The following is a 6,173-nucleotide window of genomic DNA, read 5'->3' on the forward strand; positions in this document are numbered from 1 at the left end:
TGACAGAAAACAAAGAGGACACAATCAATATGCGTTACATTAGTGTCTGTGACTTTAGATGTTAATCTGTGTTTAGTTATTAAAGGATGCATATTAGTTTTATTTCTTACATATTTCTCCTAACTTCTAGACTCATTATTTAACCAAGCACTGTGATTAACTAAGCCGCAGACCTTCTCACAGCCACATTAGAATACTTATAGATATGGTTCCAATCATTTTACAGGGGCTATTTGACAGATATGTGACCTGCTCTGATTGTTATTCGTTAGTGATGTGCAGCAAGATGGCCTTCCACGGCTCATAAAATTATGAGCTATGCTTGCTGCTTTGCAGCACTGTATTGGGAGATCTTGACAGCAAACATAAAATAACAAGCCTGGAAAATTTTTTGGAGCATCTCTGTAAAGGGTATGTAGGCCTGAGCAGAGGCAAAATCAGTTTTACCATCAGAGGAAAAAATGTAGTTGCATATTAAATAATAAAAGTGCAAGTGCAAGTTTTCTACAAATTAATTTTTATTAGACTTTGCTTGGATCATTAACTATATCAGCATCATTTCATTAACAAATGTTGTTAAGCCGATACAGTCTGATTGTCTGGTTAGTATGAATGGGAGCCAGTGATGTAATTACTTTATTGCACCACAACCTCTTTCCTTTGTTTTTGTGATTGTTGTTAATCAGTCATTAGCCCCTGATATGCTAAAAATAGATAAGCTTTTCCAAATTTACCAGAAAATATCTAAATAACTGTCTTAACAACTTAGCCATTTTTGCAATGACTTTAAAACAGCTGATGAGTTTGGACAAGAAAAGTGTGGTTAATTCTGAGATCTAGCATAATTTGTTTAAAAGAGGATTTTATATTTTGTGTTGTGATTCAGTGATTTAATTTTTAAGTGCAAAGGTAAGTGCATTTTTTAAAGCCACAGAGTATTATAATCACGGACCAGAGGTGCATTAATAAAGTTAATGACCATTCAAATGTTTGATCCTGATAAACCATTGAATGTCATTAAATAGAGTACCTTATCAATATTTTCTCCTCTTCAACCTTAGACAACATCTGGCAGAATTACTGTAACATAGCACTGATTCATTTAAACTGCTCTATTCCATGCGTATGGTTCTAAAAGGTTTGGATGGGTCTGCAGTAATTTTGCTTTCAAGCTAAATGGATGTTTTGATATTTCATAATCACTTTCATGAATTCTTATGGCAATTATTGTGTCATAGTCACATTCTTCATCTCATACAGACATAAATTGCCTTAGGAACTTCATTTCAGAATGTAATTTCTAGGAAGCTTTGTAAAAGTTTATGCAAATAGGATTTAATTGAATTAATTAAATTTGTGTCTTACAACACAGCATACTGTAGGTACAATATAAAGGCCAGAAAGACACAGCACAAATGATGAAATCCCATTAAAATGTCCAGGCTTTGGCCAAGACCTTCACATAAAGAATGTGTATTTTACCCAGACCTCTAACTTCTTGAGCCAATGTTTAGTCGGGAACTCACTGCTGATATAATGCTTCACTTCATCCCCCCACCTCCCCCATTTAATTTGACAAAAACAGCACCCAGGCTTTCCAATGTGTATTAAGGAAAGATGGACAAAGGTTTGGTAGCAGAGTCACTGAACAGCCAAGCAAATATAACTGATTTGGTTGACTGACAATCATTTAGATTATAATTAGGGACTAATATGATGGCCGAGGCATATCTCTCAGGACATTTCCTTTCATACTATATTGGGCTCCTGTCCAAGCTTATTGAAAGACTGGCTTGCTCTGATAGCATGTTTGTCATTGCCAGAGAGAAAAATTAAACAACATGGCATTACTGGATTGATTTGCACAATCACCACTGTTAATTGCTTCCTGTGTGGTATCATACTGCTGTATAAATATAACATTTCAAGGGTTTATAATCACAGAACAATTACAATATTTCTTCTCTCATTAGATGTCTTAATCTCTGCTTTGAAACTGCTCAACAATTATATTGTCAACTACCTCACAAAATGATGCACATCATATTGCATATTTCACAATTCAAAACATCGCAATGCATCACAGCGTCCTAAAAGGATCACGATTGGATTTGCGCCAGAATAGTGAGATAATCTGTCAGGAAGGGAATTGCTGTGTGTGTTTCAAACTTTCTTGCTTTTTGACTTTTGCCCAGTATTGTGTCTAATACTGAATGTACACATTAATTACAAGTTGTTTATTGTGTTAAATACAATTTAATAAATTCCCTTTTAAGTAACATGCTTTAGATAGCATGCTTTTAATTTGTGTATTAGTAATATCAGTAAGTAAGTCGTTTTTTGACTGTTTTATCATTTTTTTTCTCTTTCTCTGTACATTTTAGGCTTTGCCATGAGGCACCGCTGGTTCATGGTGCCACTGCTAATGCAGGCATGGCTGTCTGCCACCCCTTGCTCTGGTGAGCGTCCTTGCCCTCGGAGTTGTCGATGCGATGGCAAAATTGTATACTGTGAGTCCAGCGCATTCCGTGATGTTCCCAAGAACCTCTCAGGCGGCTGTCAAGGCCTGTCCCTGCGGTATAACAGCCTAGCAAGCCTGAAGGCTGGCCAATTTGTTGGCCTCAACCAGCTCATTTGGCTGTACCTCGACCACAACTACATTGCAAATGTGGATACACATGCTTTTCAAGGGATACGGAGGCTCAAGGAGCTAATATTGAGCTCCAACAAGATCACACTGCTGCATAACACCACATTTCACCTGGTACCAAACTTGAGGAACCTGGACCTTTCCTATAACAAGCTACAAGCTCTAAAACCAGGGCAGTTCCAGGGACTGCGAAAGCTACTCAGCTTGCACATGCGCTCCAACTCCCTTAAGAATCTTCCCTCTCGCCTTTTTCAAGACTGCCGTAATCTTGAATTCCTTGACCTTGGCTACAACCGTCTGCGGAGCATCACTCGCAATTCAATGTCTGGCCTGATGAAGCTAACTGAGCTGCATATAGAGCATAACCAGTTCTCTAAAATCAACTTTTTCAACTTTCCACGATTCTATAACTTACGTGCTCTTTACCTACAGTGGAACCGGATTAGGACCATGAGTGAAGGCCTCACATGGACATGGACGTCATTGCAGAAGCTAGACCTTTCAGGAAATGACCTGCAGGAGATAGATGCAGACGTGTTCCAGGCCATGCCAAATCTGCAGATGCTTAACTTGGATTCAAACAAGCTTGTCAATGTTTCTCAAGAAGCTGTGGATGCTTGGACCTCTCTGACTGCAATTAGTCTGGCAGGAAACATGTGGGACTGTGGACCAGTTGTGTGTCCACTGGTGGCCTGGCTGAGAACCTTCCGTGGAAACAAAGAAATTAATATGATTTGTGCATTACCCAAAGAAGCTCAAGGGGAGAAGGTTATGGATACAGTTGACGCAAGTGGAGTTTGCAGGGGTTCCCCTGCTACACCATCAACTGTAATTATTCCCTCTACTTCTTTTGTCGCCTTTGCCCAGACCCCTGCCAGCTCTTTTATCCCAACCATCAAATCTGGAGACAGCAGAAGGAGCCAGGGGACGTCCTTGGAAGGCACCCCGTCTTCAGCACCTTCTCAGCCTGCTGTCCCACCACCTGAGCAAGACTTCGAACCGGTGTCTTTCCACAAGATAGTTGCAGGAAGTGTTGCCCTCTTCCTGTCAGTTGCCATGATCCTCCTGGTAATTTATGTCTCATGGAAGCGCTATCCAAGCAGTGTTAAGCAGCTACAAGAAAACTCGGCTGCTGCTCACAAACGTCGGAAAAAATCACGGGAGACAGAGCGCACACTTAGCACACCATTGCAGGAGTACTATGTGGACTACAAACCTAATAACACAGAGGGTACGGATGTGCTGGTCAATGGGACTGGACCATGCACCTACACCATCTCTGGCTCCAGAGAATGTGAGGTAAGACTCCACACAACTTATAGTCCATTGATATTGGTGAGAAGAGAAGTCAGTTTTTTAACAGTTTTTAAGAAATTCTTTCTGTTCTTGTGCTGTTTCGATGCCACATTTGGGAGATTTTTGTTGGATAAAAGTGTATGCATGGGAGGGACATGTTTTTGGCAGGGTTATTTTAGCAAGTGTTTTTGGCACAGTATGTAGTCTGTTTAACTTTGGATGTGGTGTTAATTTACAATTATATATTGATTTTTAGTAGAGGTGGGCATAGATTATTTTTTTTTAATCTAGATTAATCTCACTGTGATCTTGAAATTAATCTAGATTAAAATGGCTCATTCGAATTTGAATAATTTATGGTTTGACTGTTAAAACTACAAAGTAGTCAAGAGCAGTGAGTGATTTTCATTTTCATTTTCTTGGATTAGCATTACAGCAGCCAGTCGCTAAATTAGGCGCGGTCACTTTAAGAGAAGATGAACGCATCCAATATAATACACATCCCATTTTTTTCCTCAACTGTTTACTTTCACTTAAGAAATAACGGACAGTTTTTTAAAGCATAATTTCCAAAGTGGATATTTTGACATATTTCGTATGTATTTTTCGGCACTAGAGCAAAAATAAGCAAATTCGATGTTCAAGTGTTTTGATCAAAACACTTGAAAACGCTTGTTTTTAGCGTCTCGAGACGCCTTTCTCTGCGTGAGCCCTGAACACCAGAACACCGCGAGTACTGAATCGGGCTCTTTCACATCTTGTTGTTTGTTTCAAACTGCAATTTGTATTTGTTCATTCCGGTGCAGGAGGGACTTTGAGGAGAGCTTCGCAGAAGAGAGCTCGGTTCAGTGTCGCTGTCCGTTAGGCTGGTCTCAGCCAGTCGGTTATATGAAATATCAAGGTGAAAGTCATCATAGCTTGCTTAGTATAGACCCAGCTCCCAACCCAACTTTGAGAATAGATTAACGGCGATATTTTTTTTATCGCCCGATAAGAGTCTCGCGTTAACGCAGCACGTTAACGGAGATAACGGCCCACCAGGGGCGATTCTAGGATTTTTTCAACTGGGGGGCATAAATTTAATATAATAAATTGTTTTTGTTTATTATCCACATCCCATTCAATTTGCATAGCAGCAGTTGCAGTAAATTTGCATTGATAAATAAACAAAATCTACTTATGTCAAGGCTAATTAATCTTTAGCATATTGATTTAAAAATATCAAATATCCATACTTTGTTAGATAGCTACTTGTTCAAAGCTCACTTGTTTTTTATTTGAGAATGTTTCTGGGTGTCATCAAATGACGTTTTGTCAATAACTTCTGTGAAAACACAGTACACGCCGAATTTGAGATTCATTTTATTTACTTTGACAAAATTCAAGAAAACTACAATATATTGTATAGCAAGTAAACATCAAGTTATAGAAATTATATACAATTCATTTTAGAGAGAGAGATTTCCAGGGTGCAGACAGCAATCGCGGAGCACCATGGTGATTTAAAACACCAACTGAATTTATGAGAAATCTACAGACGCAAATAGACTAAAGGTGTAGTAAAATAAAGACCTATATGTGTATTTTGGACTTTTTTTTTCCAAAAGTCTGAAAGAAGACATGTTATTGAAGACAAACAGCCCAAAATCTCAAAATTGACCAGTAAAAAAAACGATGTTTTTGCATGTGTCTCACCCATAGACTGTAAAAAAAAGTCTCAAGTGTGGGGCGTTAGATAAACATCATACGATTTGTTTCGTCACCTCACTTAAGTGAAAAAGAGTCGCTAATCGACTGCATGATTCAATAATGACTTTATTAGAATTGCAATTATACTTTTTTAAACCATTGCTTTAAATTGCGTTGTTGCCTATATCGGCGCGTTCGGCCGAAAAAAAAGTAAATCGTAACGCAGTAAAACCACTGATATAGATCAGTGAGTAAAACCCTTTTACATTCAGCATCAGAGGAGCATAGTAAATATAATTATTAGCATTTGGTCTGCTCTAGGAGATAACATCGTCATCGAACCTGAAAGACGTTAACGTTAGTACCAAACACTTCTTGCACTGCAACAACTGGCTAATCGAAAAACATAAGCTATATAAAATAGATCAACTTATCGTGTGCTTTTTTTTGTTGGAAAACAGCAGCTCGCTATTCTTGGTCCTCGTTGAGAAGCATCGCGACACAATCATGAGTTATTTACTAAACTGAAAGATTTGAA

The 6,173-nt window shown here is 38.5% G+C and overlaps 1 protein-coding gene across 3 annotated transcripts in view; it reads left to right on the top strand.

Moving 5' to 3' along the window:
• The window catches only part of LOC113073806 (leucine-rich repeat transmembrane neuronal protein 4), a 5,991-nt gene extending 1,810 nt beyond the window's left edge, over positions 1 to 4,181 (top strand). For all 3 annotated transcript variants that reach the window (XM_026246559.1, XM_026246560.1, XM_026246561.1), the window contains one exon: positions 2,385 to 4,181. In XM_026246559.1, coding sequence (XP_026102344.1) covers positions 2,385 to 4,150 — 1,766 coding nt within the window. In that variant the 3' untranslated portion in view covers positions 4,151 to 4,181. The remainder of the gene's footprint in view (positions 1 to 2,384) is intronic.
• Positions 4,182 to 6,173: the final 1,992 nt, after the last annotated feature.

The sequence above is a fragment of the Carassius auratus genome, unplaced genomic scaffold, assembly GCF_003368295.1.
Source record: "Carassius auratus strain Wakin unplaced genomic scaffold, ASM336829v1 scaf_tig00012905, whole genome shotgun sequence".
Taxonomy (NCBI): Eukaryota; Metazoa; Chordata; class Actinopteri; order Cypriniformes; family Cyprinidae; genus Carassius; species Carassius auratus.